A 21546-nucleotide genomic window follows, 5' to 3' on the forward strand; every position below is an offset into this window, starting at 1 on the left:
GAAAAGGGAGTTGGTATTTATAGAGAAGGATGGCAGGATAATATATGACCGACTCTACTCGTGAGAAGTATTCACAACGCAAGTACTCCTACTGTCTTACCCCCATAAGGTGGAGGTTTTTGAATAAGTTGGCCAACGATGACCTAAGTTTCAAATTTGTTGTCCTGCAACAATAAAATATATATTAGTTTGTTGTTAACCTCCATGTATATGCGATTTGTTGTCCTGCAACAATAAAATATATATTAGTTTGTTGTTAACCTCCATGTATATGCGAAATATTAATTCTTTAAAGACCATGTAACTACATTTAAATTATTTCTCTAATAGAGATGAGACACACTTGTATTAAGGACCTTATATCTATTCAAGAGATGGTTTATTGTGGTCTACAAAGAAAAATGTCATAGGGATATTTTAGACCATATTTGTAAATGATATGATATGTCAACAATAAAAATAAGTTCATTAATCAAACACTAAAGTAATAGAATAAGGGGTGTGATATCACACACCCCATTTTACTTCTCATACACCCTTTTAATTTTCGGCCGTCGGATCGGATGAATTGAAGAAAATCAACGGATAGAAATTAACAAGGGTGTGTGGATAGCAAACCCCTAGAATAATCATTGACATTGACAAGCACATCATTTTTATATAGAGTAAACTGTCGGTTTACCCCCTGAACTTTCACCTCACTTTCGATTTCCCCCCTGAACTTTTCCATTGGAAAATTAAGGACTCAAACTAATTTTTTTAGCCAATTTGCCCCCTACCGTTAGTTTTTCATATATTCCATCCATATTTCTGTTAAGTGAGACTATGTGCACAACATGTGAGGGTAGTTAAGTTATTTCACTCTTAAAATGATTAAAAATCTGAAAATAATAAAAAAAGCAAAACTTTCCCTCTATTTTTTTCCCGCTAATTCCTATCCTCGATTTTATTTTTCCCTCTCATTCCTATGCATGAGAAATGACATATGGTGTTATTGTCTACCATTTTTATTTTCTCTAACAAATTAATAATTTGACAAATGCTAATGGTGCTATTGTCTCCAAAGCAGTGCATTAATATAAGAAACCCTAGTCTTTTTTATGGACATGTTTCTTATATTAATGCACTGCTTTGGAGACAATAACACCATGAGCATTTGTCAAATTATTAATTTGTTAGAGAAAATAAAAATGGTAGTACATGCTTCAAAAAAAAGATTAACTTAGCTACTTATGAAGACAATAACACCATATGTTATTTTACATGCATAGGAATGAGAGGGAAAATTAAAATTGAGGATAGGAATTAGCGGGAAAAAATAGAGGGAAAATTATTATTATTATTTATTTTCAGTTTTTAATCATTTTTAAATTGAAATGACTTAACTATCCTCACATGTTATGCACATGGTCTCACTTAACGGAAATATGGATGGAATATATGAAAAACTAACGGTAGGGGGCAAATTGGCTAAAAAAAATTAGTTTGAGTCCTTAATTTTCCAATAGAAAAGTTCAGGGGGGAAATCGAAAGTGAGGTGAAAGTTCAGGGGGTAAACCGACAATTTACCCTTTTTATATATATGGTCTCTTTAGCATTACTCAATCTACAAATTGTGGTCTTCTTAGCATCACCCTCTTTGTAATAGAAGTAGAGTCCACCATATGTAGTAGGCTGCACTTCTATTATAAGGATGATATAAATGTGGTCTCCAAAATATTAGCTCCCCAGCATATTTCTATGCAATAATCAGAGTCCCACTAGAACATAGGAAAACCAAAATTTGACAATAGGGAACTGCCTATGGATATGTTATATAATACTACTACAAAATTTGACCGTTAAATAGTGAACATACTAAGTAAATTTACATGTTGTAAGTAGTTAAACTAATAAAATAGTGAAAATATGCTTCATTTTGTTTTATATTCCTAAAGATGAAGGAGAGATGGGAAGAGTGGATGCATGAATGTATAGTTGATGAGAAAATTAGAAAAATGTAGGAAAGCATTTGGCATGGGGTTTAAGGAAATCCAGTGTCGCGTCCAGTTTGAGACTTTGGCTACGTCAGATAAGCCACTGAAGGTAGCACTACATCTTCATGTGCCCCACCCATTAACCAACCAATGTGTTCCCCCGACGACGTGAATAATTCGTCTCACAACAAGCCGGTCACCACAGCCAAGTAAAAGAATATGAAACGAAATATGGTTCAAACTAACAAACACACTAGCAAACACAATCGCGCATCGTCATCTGGACGCATCTACAATTCCAAATCTAAATTACCCACCAGTAGGTAACAGATTCTTTATGTGCCAAGCCTAACATTGGAATTTCGTTTTATTAAACCTCGTTAATTGGGTGCAATTATTAACACTTTAAAAATTGTTGTGTACTTTTTATAAGGTTTTTTTGTTACAAATAATATTTTACAATATTCATATTAAAGGGAAAAGTTTAAACTTTGGATGAAATTGGTTGAGGAGGAAGACCTAACTATTAAGAGCATCTCTAATGAAGGCTTTATTCTCCTTTTCTTTTAGGGCTACTATAAATTTAGCATTAGTAAGAAATTTCATCCCAATGATCAGGAAAATGGGTCTACATCTACCACATGGACTAATATCTTCCTTGAACAACAAAAAATTATACTGCATCTAGTTTCAAAAAGCAGGGAGACCCACATCAAATTGAGGGCGTAGTCTTGGTTTGTTTATTTTTTTTTTAATTTTTTTTTTAGTTTAGAAATTGGTAGGCTCCATTTTTTTATTCCAAAACACCATTTTAAAGGTTTATTTTTCAACCCTTTATAATTAAGGGTATATTTTTCAACTGTTTGTTTGATTGAAAAACATAAACAAACAATGGCTATTTTTGTATGTGTTATTGATTAAAAAAAATGTTGTGCTTTGTGATGAATCCGGATCCTCTTTGTGATGATTCTGGGAATTCGTGAATCATGTTTGTTCATCATGCAGTTAGAAATCATTTTAATTTTTTTTATTTAAAATTGAACACAAACAATACCTAACCAAAATTGACCACACGATCTACGATGAACGGACATGATTCACAGATCCTCGAGATCCTCACAAAAAAGATCTGGAGAGGATCTTGTCAGCTTTGTGATAAGATAATCCAATCAATGGTTCATAAAAAATTTTAAAAAAAAAGTGATGAAATTTAACATCGGTAGTTTAGAGACCTAAACCGAAAACATAAACGAATAAGATAACTAAAGTGTGATAAGATAATCCAACCAATGGTTGTTATGAAATAAAATCTTGTCTTGTTTGATTTTGAAGAATGTTCCAATCAGAGAAATAAACTAACGGATGAGATTGAGATAAGAAAACCTGCAACGGTGCATAAGTGATGAAATCTAACTTTATCAAAAAAATATTTTTTTTTTAGGTTGAAAAGTTCATAAATAAAAATTAAAGACAACACTCCAAAAATCAAATCAACTTAAGAAAAGTTAAGACAAAAATAAATTTACCGCGTAATCAAATTACTACATAAATAAATATATAGCTCCATATAGAACCCGAAAGGTATATAGTCCCTCATTGGGAGAAATTCTTTTTTAGAGCCCCAAATATTCGTTGGAGTGCTAAATTGGGCTATATGCACCATGTTTCCGGCCCTATATAGAGCCCTTCATTTGGATGCTATAAAAGGCAATCCACTACTCGTAAGCAGTGGCGAAGCCATGTGAGGGCGAGGAGTGGCGGCTGCCACTCCCCTCGCCGGAAAAACAAGGCTGGAGCGCTGGCCAGCCCCTCCCCTCTTACTGCTGCTCTTCATCTCCTCCGATGTTGTCTCTGTCTGCATCTGCTCTGCGCGCAGCAGAGCTGCATTCAATTTTTCTTTTCAAAACACCCAGGCCAAAACGACGTCGTCGAAAATCGCCACTGAGAGTGAGAATTCTGACCAATTTTTTGAACCTGATGCACCGAGCTGCGCTTCTGGGCTTTGATATCAAGGGAAGACGACGATCCTATTTTGTTTAGAACCCAACGGCGTCGTTTACATTATTATATGCTTTGGTTATAAAACTCAATATTCCTTTAATGAAACGGTGCAGTTTGGCTCCTTTATTTTCATTTTTACTTTTTAATTCTATTGATGTGGTTTCTTTTCCAACTGCAGTACCTTTGCATAATTAAAATTATCTTCCCTCTCTCTCATTTGTTTAAACTTTTAGACTTAAGAAAAACAAAAGGTTGTCACTCGGTACTACGGTCTGGTGATATTCATTTTCACTTGAAAGTGAAAAGTTTTATATTCGAATCTTGTACATGGAGAATTCGATACCAAATTAGATTATCCATCATGAGGCTTAGCCGAACTCCCCCTCCATTAGGTTGTTCATCGTGTGGCTTAGCAGAACTCTCATTCCCTTTACTGTAAAAATATCGATGTACTCAAAAAAAAAAAAACAAAAGATTGATGTTTGTTATTGTTCTTTTTTAATTCTTGTTATTATTTCTAGTATTTAAAATTATTTTATCTTATTTTCTTTTAATTCTTGAGAAATAATGACTTCAGAACTTGTTTCATATATACAAAAAGTTTTGTGGGGAAAGGTATTAGTGTTCATTTTATGTGAGAAATGTTTTTGTTTTTATTGAAAGAAATGTTTACATAGAGAGAGATGTACAACAATTGTGTAAGAGTTTGGTTGTTTATATTGAAAGATGATCTTGCATTTATTGATAATGAGCTTATTATGTGACATCATGACATGAAACCTTGCCGATAACAATTACAACTTGTTTGTATCGATAAATTATGAACAACATTACTATTGTTTACTATCTAAAAGAATTTCATTGTCTATTTTTTTTCTTCAGAATCTACTAACGCTTTTAAATTTGGCCCCTCCCCTTGAAAATTCCTGGCTTCGCCACTGCTCGTAAGTATATATATTTTTTCTAAATAAATAAAAGTTTAGATTGGACAACAAATTTTTCGAGATGCTAATAACAACATCCAATCAACTTTGATATTCAATAGTCAATCATTAATACATGTTGGTGGGCTTGGTTTTCAAGAATGTGACATATATCCAAATTCCAACTATGCTGTGATTCTCCATTTTGTTTTTATTTTGAGTAATGCTAAGAAGATTATACTTTTATATTGCATTTAGCATATCATCTCATGTGGCAGAGATAATCATATATTGATTTAGCATGTACACATCATTTGTCATGGCACAAGAGCTTTTACATATTTTTCTTTCTCGAACATTAAACTTAGAATGAGAATGATGCAATCCATATCTATATGAAACCTCTCTTTTGTTTGGTGAACCATGTATATGCCTAAAACCTTTTGAATGTTAATGTGTACGTAAATCAACTAGATTCTTGAAATTTCATTTTCCACAATATCTTAAAATAATATTTTGGAGAGTAGGCTTTCATGGTTTGATAAACACATGAAAATACTAAAAATTTGTATAAATTAAACGTAAATTTGACTTTGACTTGTTCACCCAAAAAAAAAAAAAAAAAAAGAAACGGAAATCTGACTTTTACCTTTCGTTCAAAGGAATTATCCCTTCCAGAATGTAACCCACACAAGTCAAAGTGACATCATTTGCACCCATTTCTCTAAGTAGCAACGTCATCCGACCTTTTAACGGTTGGAAAATTTAATATTAAATTTATTAATTGAATGGAAATTAGAAGTGGAACCTTTTGGTAGAAATATGTGTCTACTCAAATGAATAGTTGCAACTTTTGACTCTTCATGAATAGTCACATATTTTCCAAAGAGGTATCTCACATTCTATAAATAGGGAAGCCCCCTATAGTCACAAAATAACTTTTCATTGTTTCCATAATCATACATAGAGTGCACTAAATATTAGAGAGTTTCATTGAGTCCATATGAGAGTTTTCAACACAATCGTGGTTCATGGAGCCTTGTGATTTGGAGTGCTACTATTACAAGGACGTGGTCGTTGTATCTTAGGAGACATGTGCCGATCAACCATGAGCACTGTAGTGGGGCGTAAACTTGTCTTAAGGATAAAATGTCCAACACTTGCCTCGACCGTATTTTCTAGGTTTTTCTAATTCATTATGTCATGTTCATTTAGCATTGGTTACTCATGTGCATGCATTAATTTTGATATATAATTATGTGATTTAATATAGCAATTAGACCTAATTATTCCAACATTAACTTTTAACTTCTGCTTTAAGTCTTTATGTGGGTTGACTGAAAAGGCGCGAATCAGACAAAATGACCGCAAATACGCCCATAGAAAAAGCAACTTCACAAAGAGATTTTTTCAGTATAACCGGAATATGGAATGGTACTCCACTTGTACATTAAATTCCAGTCACGTGTGTGGTTGACTTGCCTCCAACTCAAAAAAAATCATCTTCACTAGTGGCAAATCTAGTGGGAGGAGGGAGGGGGAGGGGAAGCGGGATGGGGTGGGGGATCAAGAGAAGGGGTTAGTAAAAAGAGAGCACGCAGCGCACAAAATTTTTTAGACAAAAATAGCATGCAAATTACCATTTCATCAAGTCTTAGAAGACTTGAAGTCATTTGCAGAGGCATATTGCACACCTGTTAAGGCCTCAATTGCATGGGTGACAACATGTTCCAAGGCTGCTCTCATATGAATGCTTAATTAAGGAACACACTTATCTTGAACACATTAACAAATTGATTGATATCATTGCATCTCGTTAATATGTTTGTTCAAGAATGAGATGCTTTGTTCATTCTTTGAGATTACCATTTCATTTACTTTGTATTTTTTGATAGTCTTTTACTTCATTCTTATTTTCATCCCACAATTGTAATCACAACCAACAAACAAGTCAGAGGTAAACAATATTAGGACTAGACTATAAACCAAAACTTTTGACCAACTATAATTATAAAGAAGTATAAAATACTAATAATAGGAGTTGAAAGGTGTGGCAAATAGCACAACTGCTACGCGCAAAACACCCCATGTGCTATGCCTAAATCTAAGCATGCCCTGCAGCCGAGTAGTCCAATCTCCTCTTTAAGGCATTTTATCAAGTAGTTAGAAGAAATATATGAAGGGCAACTCCAACCTTCAAAATGACAGCACCCAAGTCATCCATGAAAATTCAATGGAGTTTGGAGGATCAGCTAACCTCCTTTGCCCCTAAGTCGGTTCGCCCTTGATCTCCACTGGTTCAAAACCATTGAGACAATTAAAGCAAGTGTAGCAGCCCAGCTTGTTCAAGCTTGACCTTATGCGTACAGACAATTGGAGCAAAAGCAGCAGCCTAGGGCTGGCATTTTGAACCTAACCCGTTAACCCGACTCGACCGGTCAAAACTAGTATTTGGATGGGTGCTTAATGGGTTGGGTTGTTAACAGGTCAACCCGTTAGTCACCCGTTAAATAACGGGTCATTTTGGGTCAACCTGTTAACACCCATTAGGGAGGACTTTTGTGTAATTTTATAGTTGTAATAGAAAACCTAGCTCTCTGTCTGTTTTCTCACATTCAAAACCAGATTGTATGTTCCTCTCCGGGGCTGATGTTCTCTCCCTCATCTTCTTCCTAAAAAATGAAGGTTTCACTGAGTTCTGCCACCCTTTCTCCGGTAAGTTCCAATTCCCTTACACCTCTTCTTCCATGGCGATTACTTTTTGTTTCTACAGATTATATTTTTCATCTATTTTTCTCAGTTTTTGCTTGAGCTTCGAATTAATTTGGAATTAGTTAATTTGTGTTTGATGATTTCAATTGCGATTGTGTTTTTGTTGTGCAAATGGTGCTTTCTGTGTGTGATTGTGTTTTTATTCTCTTTCTTTGCAAGTTAGATAGAGAGAGATCTTCCCACTTCTCCATCCCGCACACACTCGATTCATACACACACACACACACATACATACGATATTCTTCCATCTATCTGTTTCTAGTTCTACTATGGGCTCGATGGCGATTGAGGAGGAGAAGCAGGCGGCGGCCAAGCCTTTCGACGAAGAAGCCGCCTCTTCAGATATATATATATATATTGTTGATGCACAAAACCGAAGGTCTTGGAACAACGTAAATCTGACCGTGAATCTGCATGAAATGTAAATAACACAAGATGTATTGTGGTTCACCCTAAGGTTTGGGCTACGTCCACACTGATTATGTATTTATCTGAAGGAGAGAGAGCTCTGAGAGTGAGAGCTTTGAGAGGGGGTGAGAGGGCCTAGGAATTGGCCTCAGAAATGGCCTCCCCTAATTGTGAGGGTGAGGGGTCCTTTTATAGAATAAGGACTCCTCACTTATTAAATATTTGCCCCTTCCTTTATCACATAATTACATTTAAGTCCCCCGAGTATTTGTACGAGATCTAAATATGAGGCCCTAAATATGGTATAAACAGTAGTCCTCCAAGTCTTCAGTCAAGAGAGTCTTTTGGTTAGAGACTTGAAATTCAGTCCATGTGTGGGCCGAAGTAACTAGATGTTGTATTGAACTGATGCTCGATATGAGGCGGTGCTCAATCTGAAATGATGCTCAACTAGAAGTAACACATGCTGCTCGGCTGCTCGGCTTGTGGCTTATGTTGCTTTGGTTGGCTCGACTTGTGGCGTTGAAGGTGAAGGAGTCCCTTTTATAGAATAAAGGCTCGTTTCTCAATATATAAGTGATGAGCTAAGAGTTGATGCTCACGGCGAGGCGGTTGCTCAGCTGGCGGCGATGCTCTTTAATGATGGTGAGGGAGTCCCTTTTATAAAATAATGGCTCGCTCCTCAATACATGAATAATGTGCTAGAGTTGATGCTCGCGACGATGCGGTAACTCAGCTGGCGGCGATGCTCTCTAATGATGGTGAGGGAGTCCCTTTTATAAAATAAGGGCTCGCTCCTTAATACATGAATAATGTGCTAGAGTTGATGCTCGCGGCTAGGCGTTTGCTCAGCAGGCGGTGATGCTCTTTAATGATGGTGAGGGAGTCCCTTTTATAAAATAAGGGCTCGTTTCTCAATACATAAATGATGGGCTAGAGTTGATGCTCTTTAATGGTGGTGAGGGAGTCCCTTTTATAGAATAAAGGCTCACTCCTCAATACATGGATAATGTGCTAGAGTTGATGCATGCGGCGAAGCGGTTGCTCAGCTGGCGGCGATGCTCTCTAATGATGGTGAGGGAGTCCCTTTTATAAAATAAGGGCTCGCTCCTCAATACATGAATAATGTGCTAGAGTTGATGCTCGTGGCTAGGCGGTTGCTCAGCTGACGGCGATGCTCTCTAATGATGGTGATGGAGTCCATTTTATAAAATAAGGGCTCGTTTCTCAATACATAAATGATGGGCTAGAGTTGATGCTCTCTAATGGTGGTGAGAGAGTCTCTTTTATAGAATAAGGGCTCGTTCCTCAATACATGGATAATGTGCTAGAGTTGATGCACGCGGCGAAGCGGTTGCTCAGCTGGCGGCGATACTCTTTATTGATGGTGAGGGAGTCCCTTTTATAAAATAAGGGCTCGCTCCTCAATAAATAAATGATGGGCTAGAGTTAATGCTCTCTAATGCTGGTGAGGGAGTCCCTTTTATAGAATAAGGGCTTGCTCCTCAATACATAAGTGATGGGCTAAGTCCCCCAAGTATTTTTTTTATGAGGCCCAGTTGAGGCCCAATATATGGTACATAATGTAGTCCCCTAAGTCTTCGGTCAATAGAGTCTGTTGGCTGGAGACTTCAAATTGAATCCATGTATGAGCCGAAGTGGTGGTTGTTCGGATGTGGTATTTGTATACCCTGCACTGAAGCTTTGTAGGTGAAGTTTTGCAAGTGAAGCTTTGAAGCTAGAGCTCTGTAAATGAAGCTTTCGAAGCTGGAGCTTTTGTAAATGAAGCTTTTAAAGCTAGAAATATGTAAATGAAGCTTTTGAAGCTAGAGCTCTGTAAATGAAGCTTTTGAAGCTGATTGACATGAGTGATGCTCATGAATATTTATGTTGATTGACATGAGTGATGCTCATGGATGTTGTCATGAGTGATGCTCATGAATGTTTATGTTGATTGACATGAGTGATGCTCATGGATGTTGTCATGAGTGATGCTCATGAATGTTAACATGAGTGATGCTCATGAATGTTTATGTATGATTGTCATGAGTGATGCTCATGAATGTTTATGTATGAATGACATGAGTAATGCTCATGTATAATTTGGAGTACTGGGCGTACTTTTGATGGCATGAATGGCTAGTTGCCAGATGATATTAGAGTACAGGTTGTACATTTCATCACCTAGTTGGTGGCATGAATGGCTAGTTGCCAAATGATATTAGAGTACGAGTTGTACATTTCATCACCTGGTTGGTGGTAATAACAGCAGGTTGCCGAATAATTTTGGAGTACAGGGCGTACTTTTGATCACCTGGTTGGTGATAATAGAGGGCCTGGCTCTTTTGGGCATATGGGCTTTCGCCCTCCACATAATATTGCAGCCCATTTATTTTAGGCTTTGCCGTTTTTGTTTTTTTTAATTACCCTTTGATGGGGTTTATACAGATGTCTCCGAAAGATCAGAAAAATAAATTACTTCATACAAAAACCAGAAAAGTAAATCACATCATTCTGGTGGGGTGTTTATTCCTTGCTTTTGCAGTGTCCCCATGTGCCTCCCGTTTGCTTTCTGTTTTTGCTTTTGTTTTTTCTGCTTTGCTTTTGCTTTTACTTTCTCTTTTCCCTTTTACAGATGGCAGATAAGGAAATCATGTGAAGTGTCTCTTTTTCCTTTCTGCTTTTGCCGACAACATCAGTGGAGACTTAGACCTGGTTTGGGAGTGAGGTGCTTAAAAAAAAAGCACCCATGAAAAAAAGCTGTAAGGGTTTTAGGTGTTTGGTAAATTGAAAAAAAAGGGCTTATTTTGGAAGCTGCTGTGAGAATAAGTTGAAATCAAAGGAAAAAGCTGAAGCTGCTATTTGCAGCTTTGGAAAACTGGCTTTTTTTCAAAGCACACGGAGCTACAGTGCTCCTTTAATGAAAAGACCCACTATCAGACTGCTTTTTTTTCCAAAAGCACTTTTACAAAAAAGTTTACCAAACACTTTGCTGCTTTATTTCACAGCCGCTTATTCTCACAGCAGCTTTTTTTCAAAGCACAGCAATACCAAACCAGCCCTTAGATTGCTAATGGCTTTTACTTTCTCAGCTGGCTAGGGAAGTAATAATGGTGAGGCAAAAATAATAAAGAAAAAGAAAGAATCTTATCGTGCGCCAGACTGACAAAGTAATAACGATGTGCGTCGGAGACAGCTGAAGAACGTGATTCTGGTCCTGATTGAAGCCATTTTGAACCTTCACAAGTGGACGATGCCGCGTAACCCCAGCAACAGAATCGAGAAATGCAGCTATTGAGTGAAACACATGTCTTTGTATCTCGATATCGACACACTGGCTCTTTTTTTTAATTTTTTTTATTTCGAATCTCATAGTTAGCGCACTAGTTCCAGATGCTCCAACGCTTTTTTCTAGATCATCCGTGATAGGTGATGTGTGAAAAACTCCATCATAGCCGTTAATGGCTTCTTTGAGGCTCTCATAATCAAGGAGATCAGCTCTGCACAAAGTCTCTCTGCAGCTCCTTCAAGCTCTCCCAAATGAGCATTCTTTGAGTCATCAGGGTTTCTCAAGGTTCCTCTAACAGTATAGCCTTTACTCCCAAAGCTTTTACCCCCAAAGCAAAGTTCACCTCGTGGGAGCTAACCCTGAATCCAGATTCCATATGTGATCTGTTCGTTGGAGGGAGAAGGCTTACAGAACCTATAATTGGTGGAGGTTTTAATAGCTAAAACCATAGGAGAATCTCCAGGCTTCATGCCCAGAAAATCATGGGAGATGGTGTGCTTCCCCTGCTGTTGCTCCTCTAGCTTTTGCTTATACGGTTGCTGCTTATCTCATTGGAATGAGTGAATCATCTCCGACCGAACTGAGGAGTTGAGTCAGACTCGGTGAGCCGAGTTAAGTAACATGTCTCGGAGAGATTGAACTCGGCGGCCCCGGCCTGTAACCACTGGTCGTCTCTCTCTTCCTCCAGCAAGTAAACCGCTGCTGGGTTCCCTTTGAAAGTCAGGGGACTTTTGCTGGGCCCTGCACGGGTTCTTTTGCTGAACTCTAATGAAACTTCACTGTACCTAGCAGGTTTGTAGAGTGAGTTGAATTTGGGGTGTGAGATGACCTTGAGATAATCCCTCCAAAGACGAACTTTTTCAATTGCGATGTTGAAGTTGGTGCCGCACTTGATTGGGTCCAACAGGTTCTTTGTATGGAACTCCTTCTCCTTCTCTGGTAGCTCAAAAAATCTTTGGCACGCATCGATCATTTGTTTCATCAGGCTCTCTGGCACACCATGGTTGATCACTTGAAAGAAGCCCCATTCTTGCAGATTCACGTATACCGTCAATGTGGGTTTTTTGTTGGCCCACGAGTCACTAAGTCAGCATAGGCTATGGAAATGATCTCAAATGTATAATGGAGAGGAAGATTGCGGAAGATTCGAGAGAAAGAAAAAATGGGTTTTTGGAAGGTTTTTTTTTTAACTGCAGAGTCTGTGAAGCTTTTACTGGAAAAGATTTGGGTTCTTGGTTTCTGCAGATTCATGGTGGGGATGAAAAAAATGAAAGAAAACCGACATAGCTTTTTGTGTCGATTCTCATAGACGACGCCAAATGTTGATGCACAAAACCGGAGGTCTTGAAACAACTTAAATCCAACTGTGAATCTGCATGAAAGGTAAATAACACAAGATGTATCGTGATTCACCCCAAGGTTTGGGCTACGTCCACACTGATTATGTATTTATCTGAGGGAGAGAGAGCTCTGAGAGTGAGAGGGCCTAGGAATTGGCCTCAGAAATGGCATCCCCTAATTGTGAAGGTGAGGGGTAAGGACTCCTCACTTATTACATATTTGCCCCTTCCTTTATCACATAATTACATTTAAGTCTCCCGAGTATTTGTACGAGATCTAAATACGAGGCCCTAAATATGGTATAAAGATATATATATATATATATATATATATATATGTTAGACTGTTAGTTAATGTTTGTAATTTTGGGTAAATGATGTGTAATTTGTATTGGAATGCAAAATGTAAAAAAAAAAAGCAAAAACAAAAAAAAAGCAAAAAAAAATTGTTAACGGATGAAATGAGTGACTTATTAGGCTTAACGGGTTGGGTTCGGATGACCTATTAGCTTAAAAACTCGACCCGTTTACAAGTCTACGACAGCCCATTGGGCTGCCCTACCTGTTCAAGCATGAACGCGCCTACAGGCAATTGAAGCTAATGTCAGCATAGATCCACCACGCGCAACCCAATGAGGCAAAAGCCTTGCCTTTAGCCGTTAGATTTCCAACAGTCTTCTTGTCTAGACCGTTGGATTTCCAACATTAAAAAAATTGAAAATTATAGGCTGTGCCATGTCTTGCAAATCAACAACCATGATTAATCTAAAGGTAAAACAATCCAACGAATTCCAAAAAATTCCAAAACAAAAACACAAAATTTTGTTTAACAACACATTTAAGCAAACTCACAAAGTTCAAACACCTTTTTCCTTCACTTTTTATCTCTAATTATTATGCTTGTTTGTAATGCTATGTTTTGCTTTGTATTTAAAATTAAATTATCGGAGTTAAACATGGAGTTTTATTTTAAAAAACAAAAAACAAACTTGCTAAGTACACACTTACAAGGCATACAAAATGAAAATATATTTATGAATAGTAATCACCCTTGCCCTTCCTCTTCTCAAACGAGTGCACTTGCACAAATGTAATTATTGTTTAGAGAGAACAGTAATGTAATTATTGCTTAAAGAGAACAGTAAGGGTAATTTCACTGCGCTTGCCCTTGACCTCCTAAAATAGATGGACATGTGGACATGTTCTAACATCACTCGACCTACTTATATTAGTGTGTGTTCCTTTTATTAGAAAGGTGGCACAAATGTAGTCTATCAAACGTAATCTCTTTGCATCATTCTTTGTTAGAATATGTACTAAATCTCTCTGCGACACTCTAGATAAGAATAACAATGATTTATGTAGTAATGTTTTAGAAGATATTATGTTAGCTAGTTTAGAGCTTCTTCTATCCGGGTGTTTTGACTGTTCTCTCTGCTGGGGCATGATCCTTTAGATTTCTAATAAATTGTTTTGCTGATAAAAAGATGATCTTTAGTGACAGCAGATTCGTAAAAATATTTTCATGGAGCTGGACATTCATGCATTGCAATTTAGGCAATCCAAATTATAATATATTGGTTCAGGTTACATTTTGATTTGGGAGTTTTAGCCTTGAGGCAATCCCTTTTTTTTTTATAAATTAAGTTTCACTGTTCAAAAATTTCCTTTTTTGATTTTATTTATTTTTGTTTTTGGTTTTACTTATAAAGCTTTAAATATAAAAATTATATTTAAAGCTAACGCATGGCAAGCTATGATATGTCTGGCACTGCCAATCAGCAGAGGCAAGTTAAGCTCCACACAAATTTTTATTCTTCACCTCGCCTTAATAGTATTAATTAAAAAAAAAAACTAATATGCTCCACTATTGATGTAATATTTTTTAAGGAAAACTAATGAAAATGGCTTAAAAACTTTGAGTTTTAATGATAAGGACAAAATAAATGGTAAAGTGAATAGTACCAGGTTTGCCTTTTTAGTGTAAAAATGTGGTTTTTCGTTAAAGTGAACAGTATCGTGGGCTTTTCGTTAAAACTCCCTATTTTTTATCCAAAGATTTTCCATTAAAAGTGACTAAGTCAATAAATAATTTAAGTAATTACATCTCTATTAAGTACAACGTCTTTATAATAATAAAAATAATTTGATTTACCATAGTAGTGGAAAAGAGTTGAACTCTTGCATGACGGTGTAGATTCGAACTTTGTCGGTGGCTAATTTAACATCTAACCTAACAAAATTTGTCGTTGACAAAATAAAAATTTGGTCTTAAGGTCAATAAGATGTTTCATTGTATTTCTTCGAGTGTGAAACCGTCATACTATTGGAATTTTGATATACTATATTAATGACGTCGACTTTAACCATATATTTGCACCATTATTTGTATCATCTCTCTAACAGAGATGAGACCTATATATGACAGTGAGGCCTAATTTTATTAGTGAAATGGTACCAATGATGGTACGAATATTTTTTTTGGAGAGAAATACAATATTTGATATTCATTGCAAACAAAGCAATACAAGTACAAACCGACAACAAACTGAGAATAGTGTGCATATTGAGCCTCGATAAAACTTTGTTGGAGCTTTCAATCTGGTCTAAGGAAAAAGAGCGTCCCGCACTACGAAAAGACCTATCCCCAAATGTCAATGCATAATCAAATTACAAGATATCCTGAGCAAATCAGGGGAATCTTCCACCCACCAAACATGTAGCGCATAACCATTGTTGTGCTGTGAGCGTCAATCGTGCGGCAAAGCATGCGACCATGGCTTCTATAGTCCTTTCCACACGCTGCAAAACCAGCCTGAACCACCAACTGAAATGTCTCCAACAAATTGGAGGAAACTCGACGCTAAACGCCATAATCAATCTTCGGCTAGGCGCTCTTTTGGAGAACCTAAGGAGACCTTCGAACCCTAGAGAGCAATTTTCCTAGGAAGACCAGGACTAATCTATGAAAACTAAATAAAACTAAAATTACATAAACCTCACCCAAGGAGAACCGAAGGGAAATAAATCGAGAAGGGACCAACATCTGATGCATCCGGCCAGTGGGATGCCGGCATCCACACACTGAAAACCAAACCGCATAAGCCGAAGGGAGCCACAACCAGATCTGGAAACCCCATCATACCCAAATCAAGAGAACCTTGAGAAGGGTAACCCAAATTTGGGAAGGAGACCCGAAATCACGGGACAGGCGTGCAAAAGGTGGAGGAGAAAACAGGGAATGAAGAAAAAATGGGCAGCGGGGTTGGCGCAGGGAAAGGAAAGGATAAACCGGAAAGGGAAAGGGGTCGGGGGAAAGGACGCACGGGGTAAGGTGAGAGGTTAAGACATTGGGGAAGGGGGAAACAAGGGAAGAGGGTGGAGAGAAATGTGGAAAAATTTCGAAAAAAAAGGCGAAGAGGGAAGGTTAGGATGGGGAAGAGCGGGGAAGGGAGAGCTAGGAAGAGGAAAAGATGGCCTGCCACCGGCCTCCAGCCATAGCCAGAGACCGGCGGCGAGGGGGGGGAAGTGGTAGGCGACTAGGGTTTTCGAGAGAGAGTCTTTTTAATTTTGTTGTAAAAAGTTTAGTCTGGCAAAATATTAAGGAAAGATGATGGTACGAATATTTAATAACAGTAGAATTACTCATGATGGCGTCAGGTTTCTAGTTCTAGGAACTTTTTAATATTAGGCCATCTCCAACCAAAGGGTCCAGAAGGTCAGAAGGCCGAAAATAGCCCGAAAACCATCTCCAATTGAGGGTTAGGCTAGAGGGATCGTGGGCCCCACGGAAAAATTCTATTTTTTTTCCTATAAATACCTAAACCATTCATTAAATTTAAGTTCTAATTTTTTTGGTTTTTTGGGCCAGTTACCTTTGTAGTTTTTAAATATAAGTTGTAGTTTTTAAATTTAAGTTGTTGTTGGATTTGAATTTAAGTTGTTGTAGTTTTTAAATTTAAATAATAAATTATGTTTGGCTCTATGACTCTTTAGCCCTCGGTTGGAGACTGTTTTTTGTGACATGGCTAAAACGAGCCATATGGCCATTTGGCTCTCGGTTGGAGACAAATGCAAATATGACCTTGTACTATTCATTAAAATATTAATATCTTACAGGGTTAAAAGGTTAAAACGAAGCCCTCTGGCCAGCTCTCGGTTAGAGATGACTTTTGTATTCCAGTGTAATAATGACACATGTAAGTAACGAGGAAGAAGTTGAAACGGTGTAGCATGCTACTGTGAACAAGTCAACAATATACAGCTTCTCAATCATGTTGGGTCAAATTTCTGCCACTCTCCACATGTAACAAATGCTTGAGTATGGTAGTATAAAAACCAAAAAAAAGAAGAAAAAAAAAACGAATGTTTCCCTAACTCCATGCATTGAAGCTGTCATTGGAATTAGAACTTTTTGTTAGCCAGCGTAGCGCAACCGCACCCTATCATTGACTGCTGAAAAGGCCACCATATATTGCAAAAAAAAATATAGAGATTTGCTAATTTGGTCCATGAATTCTTACACGTGAAAATTCAGTTTTTAAATTCATTAAAAATTATCAAATTCATTTTTATTATTGATTCAAATTATTCTATTTATTTTTTCGTTAATTTAAGTCATGTGATTTGTATTTGATATATTTTAAAAGATAAATTAACATTTTTAATGAGTTTAAGAACTTTTCCTTTTTCTACTCCATCTCAATGTATATTCTTCATTTCTTGGCTCCAATTAACAACTAAATTCTCTTCCGTAACCATAACAATAAGCTATGCTATGTCACGAACAAGAAATAGTATGTATTTATATGACATTAGGAAATATGACAAATGACCTATACAACTAGAAAAATACTAGAGAGCACATATTTATCAAGATTTTAAGAGACGCTAGATGCTAGTCAGCGATGGACTAAGACCTGGTGCCTAGGCACTTAGGTGGGGGCTTAGGCGAACTAGACGGATTAAGTAAATTTATTATAGCTCGTATACACAAGTGTCTATTTATACTTAAAAAAATACATAATTGTATTGTGATAAATAAATTACAAAATAAAATAACATAAATTATAAAGTATTAGAACATATTGAAAACATGGAGAACAAGCATATGATGAATGTTTATCCAAGTATTCAATAAGTCTCTTACAATTTATTGAAAAATAAAAATAAAATAAAAATTGAAAGTTATCTATTTTCTGTCTAGGTGAGAGTCGTGATCTAGCCCGGTGCCTAGGCAGATGCCAAAGCAGATCTATGCGTCATTTCTTAATATTCAATGCCTAAAGATTATTCGAGTAGTGGTCAGCCGCCTAGTGCCTAGGCAGTGCCTAGTCAGAGATTTTTATAATAGTATACCATTTGATATGATAAGTTATGATAAATAATATATATATATATATATAAACAGAAGATCGGAAAGCAATACTGTCTGACCGATGAATGTGTCAAACTTCCATCACTAGGTCATTTGCCCGGAATGGCCTTGACCATGTGGCTAATTGCTTAAAAATTAGTTAATATTTAAACAATTATTAAACATTTATCTGCAAACTTAATTAGTCTTCTAATCTGCTTTACCACCCACAGATTTTTTCCCCCCTTTTTTCTAGGGTAATAAGGGCGCTGGAGGAAGACTCGAGGTGACTTCTCTAGTACATAACACCATAAGGTCCATAACTAAAGGACATCCCAATGTAGATCCAAAAGCAAAGGACAGACTGATTAGGGTACCATATATTTTAGTGGTTTTATTTTAATTTATGTAAAATATCTGATGGTGGTGTTGCTTCATTTTTGGGTAAATACCCAACGGATATCTATTCCCCAACTAACAAATTTTGAAATTTCCTTTTTAACCCTTGAATGAATATTTAGAAATAATTAAGTGTTTTCATTAACATTTGTTTTGTGAAACTCTTTTCATTAATTTTTTTTAATATATAAATGGACTTTATTAATAATAAGGACAAAAACAAAAAAGTGATGGTAGTATCATAACTAAGTTGAAGTTTGGTGGCACTGGACAATGATTTTTGCGGAAATCTAGGGATCAATCAATCTTGTTTGTTCATCGTACATTGTGTGATTAGTTTTCGTTAGGTATTATTTATATTCAATTTTAAATTAAAAGTTTAAAGTGATTTCTAACTGCATGATGTATAATGAATAGACACAATTAATTGATCATCCGAATCCCCACAAAGAGGATTCTATTCCGGTGCATTGACAATTGTTTCTTTATAAATTTTCGCATATGAAGAAATAGTTGTCAGTACCACCAATATTCAACTGAATTACGATACTACTACCGCACACAAACTTTAACTTAATCACGATATTGCCTTGTAATTCAAAAAAAAGTTCGTTAGGTATTTTCCTTTCTATCTTTTTCAAAAATGTGTACAAATATGATGTGCTAAATGTGGTCTACCAATACTTTTTTTTTTCCTAGTAAACGTGGATGGGATAAGACTTGCGTTCCCCATGGGGAATGCACATATCCTACTTCTTTCAAATAACGTATATTCGACATATAAATTTCATAATTTGAATCATTCACTTTTTGAATCTTCATTTGAAGATCATTCTTATAAAAAATCATCTGAATCAGAGATCGTTTAGTCATTTAAATCTATAAAACAAATTGACAATGTGAGTACCAAATAATATAGGGAAATTTGGAATAGTAACCATATTTTAGACCTCATATAGAATTATAGCCACCATTTTAATTTTATGATAATTCTAACCAAAACTTGATGTAAAAGTACTAATATACCCTTAATATTAGGGTTTTTCACAACAAAAACAAAACCTAATCAACATCAGTCAACCAAGAATGAAAAACAGGAAGAGATTTTGACAAAAAAAAAAAAAAAAAAACAGCGACAGAAAAACAGGAAGAAAATCACGAGAAGAGAGGTGTCCATGGAAGCATCGGTAAAGCTTTGGTAAAGCATTGGAAAATCAGGAGCTTTTGCTTGGCGTTGAATTTTAAGGTTTTGGGGTTTGCTGCAAGGAGGTGTCCATTTTTCACCACCAAAACCCTAAACCCAAAACCCAGGTTAGTTAATATGTGCTAATTAATTTTTTCTATAACTTTTTCCTAATTTTGATATATTTACAGGTTAGTTAGATGCGCTAATTAATTTTTTTTTTCCTTCAGAAAATGACTCAATTTGTGACCGTGGTCCATTACGGATGGAGGAGGGTTGATAGCCAATACACAGATGGTCAAGCGAAAGCAATGGTAGTGTCAACCGAAGTTACTCATCCAGATCTTATACAAGGTATATATAAACGTCTTCATGTTAGTCCAAGTGAATTTAGAATCTCAGTACATTATCAATGCATTAGCAACTTAGGGATACAAACTATGATGGAGATTGTAGACAACGACGATGTGACTAGTTGGGTATGTGAAAGTCTTTCTGCAAAACCGAACAAGATTCCGTTATATGTTACAACATATCCTCTAAATGAACCTGAAGATGAACACCCAATTGCATGCAGTTCCCCATCACCAACAGTGGGAATTCAAGAGAATGATGACATTTTGGGTGATGAACAACCAAGTCAAGTTCTTCAAGACAATGCCCAGATTAGTGAGGCTTCAATAGATGTGAGTTTTGAGTTTACTGATGACTATCATGACAGTACCCATTTCGATAATGTGCAGTCGAACGATGTCAATTTCAATCTATCGTCGTCTCGTCGTAACAAGCGTAAGAGCATACAAGACTATGATAATATTGCAGACTTGAATATAGATGGAGATATTATGGTCGGACAATTGTACTCGAGTAAGAAAGAGTTGCAAAAACAATTAGCTATGATTGCAATGAGGAAGAATTATGAATTTAAAGTGGAAAGATCAACTAAGGATCGTTTGGAAATTAGATGTGTGGATGATAATTGCAAGTCGCGACTTCGTGCAACCAAGTTACAAGTGTCAGAATTTTTTGAAGTAAGAAAATTTGAAACTAATCATTCTTGTTCATTAGATGTTGTTCAGCGTGATCATCGGCAAGCAAGTAGTTCTGTTGTTGGCCAATTTATAAAGTCAAAGTATGAGGGGGCATCACATGTATATAGACCTAAAGACATCATTGAGGATATGCGAGCACAAGTTGGGGTTAATATGAGCTACGAGAAAGCTTGGAGAGCAAGAGAGCACGCATTTGACATGATCCGAGGGTCGCCAGAGGAATCTTTTGCCGCACTTCCTACCTATTGTGCCATGTTAGAAAGTAAAAACCCTGGGACAATAACACATATAGAAACGGATGACAATAATCACTTTTTATACTTTTTCATGGCAATGGGAGCCTCTATAAGGGGATTTCGTGGTTCTATAAGGCCTGTGGTAGCAGTTGATGGAACTTTTCTAAAGGGTAAATATCTTGGCACCTTATTTGTTGTTGTATGCCATGATGGACAAAATCAAATATATCCTTTAGCATTTGGTGTGGGTGACTCAGAAAATGACGCTTCATGGACATGGTTTCTTACAAAATTGAGAAGTGCCATTGGAGAGGTAGCAGACTTGGTGTTTGTATCTGATCGACATGGAAGTATTGGTAAAGCTGTACAAACTGTGTTTCCAGAGGCATATCATGGAGCTTGTATGTATCATGTAGCTGGCAACATGAGGAATAAATTTGGTGATGATGAAACGATGTTTAAGTTATATTACACTGCGGCAAAAACATACCTTGTGTCAGAGTTTAATAGTGTTATGACTGATATTTGGGCAATCAAAGATGGAAAAGTAGGAAAATATCTTCAAGAAATTGGGTATCATAGATGGGCTCGGGCACATTTCAGTGGAAAAC

At 36.6% G+C, this 21546-nt stretch overlaps 1 protein-coding gene and 1 long non-coding RNA gene across 2 annotated transcripts in view; both read left to right on the top strand.

Annotated features, from left to right (window-relative positions):
* Positions 1-8028: 8028 nt before the first annotated feature.
* Positions 8029-12963, top strand: LOC126585729 (uncharacterized). The gene is made up of 2 exons (XR_007610632.1): positions 8029-8256; positions 12897-12963. It is a non-coding gene; the product is annotated as an uncharacterized LOC126585729 (long non-coding RNA).
* A 7127-nt stretch (positions 12964-20090) lies between these two features.
* Positions 20091-21546, top strand: part of LOC126584177 (uncharacterized) — a 4889-nt gene continuing 3433 nt past the window's right edge. Inside the window, exon 1 of the mRNA XM_050248644.1 lies at positions 20091-21482. Within this exon, the coding sequence (XP_050104601.1) occupies positions 20091-21482 (1392 nt within the window). The remainder of the gene's footprint in view (positions 21483-21546) is intronic.

This window comes from Malus sylvestris, chromosome 10, assembly GCF_916048215.2.
Source record: "Malus sylvestris chromosome 10, drMalSylv7.2, whole genome shotgun sequence".
In the NCBI taxonomy this organism is placed as follows: domain Eukaryota; kingdom Viridiplantae; phylum Streptophyta; class Magnoliopsida; order Rosales; family Rosaceae; genus Malus; species Malus sylvestris.